The 228-nt window shown below is 46.9% G+C and overlaps 1 protein-coding gene across 1 annotated transcript in view; it reads left to right on the top strand.

Annotated features, from left to right (window-relative positions):
• The window catches only part of LOC119589412 (microtubule-associated protein futsch-like), a gene marked incomplete in the record, with an annotated part of 21975 nt that overhangs the window by 3530 nt on the left and 18217 nt on the right, over positions 1-228 (top strand). The window contains 1 exon segment of the mRNA XM_037938023.1: positions 1-159. Within this exon segment, the coding sequence (XP_037793951.1) occupies positions 1-159 (159 nt within the window).

Below are 228 nucleotides of genomic sequence, written 5' to 3'. Positions count from 1 at the left end.
ACAGGACGGGACTTTCTCGGTGGCTGACCTTATCGCCGCCTTCAGCGAGTATGAAGTCCAACGAGTCCTTCACGCCTACGAGAACTGCATCACCATTGACATTCACTGCGCCCCAGAAGGTCACTGGTCGACCAGCTACCTTGCCAAGGAATCTTTTAGGTACAATGGGAACTATAGGCTTTTCCTTCGCTGCTAAATGAAATAAATGTTAAATGATAAATGTATGTA

This window comes from Penaeus monodon, chromosome 25 (genome assembly GCF_015228065.2).
Source record: "Penaeus monodon isolate SGIC_2016 chromosome 25, NSTDA_Pmon_1, whole genome shotgun sequence".
Taxonomy (NCBI): domain Eukaryota; kingdom Metazoa; phylum Arthropoda; class Malacostraca; order Decapoda; family Penaeidae; genus Penaeus; species Penaeus monodon.
Note: the sequence above shows the minus strand (reverse complement) of the source record. Positions and strands in the feature narration are given on the sequence as shown.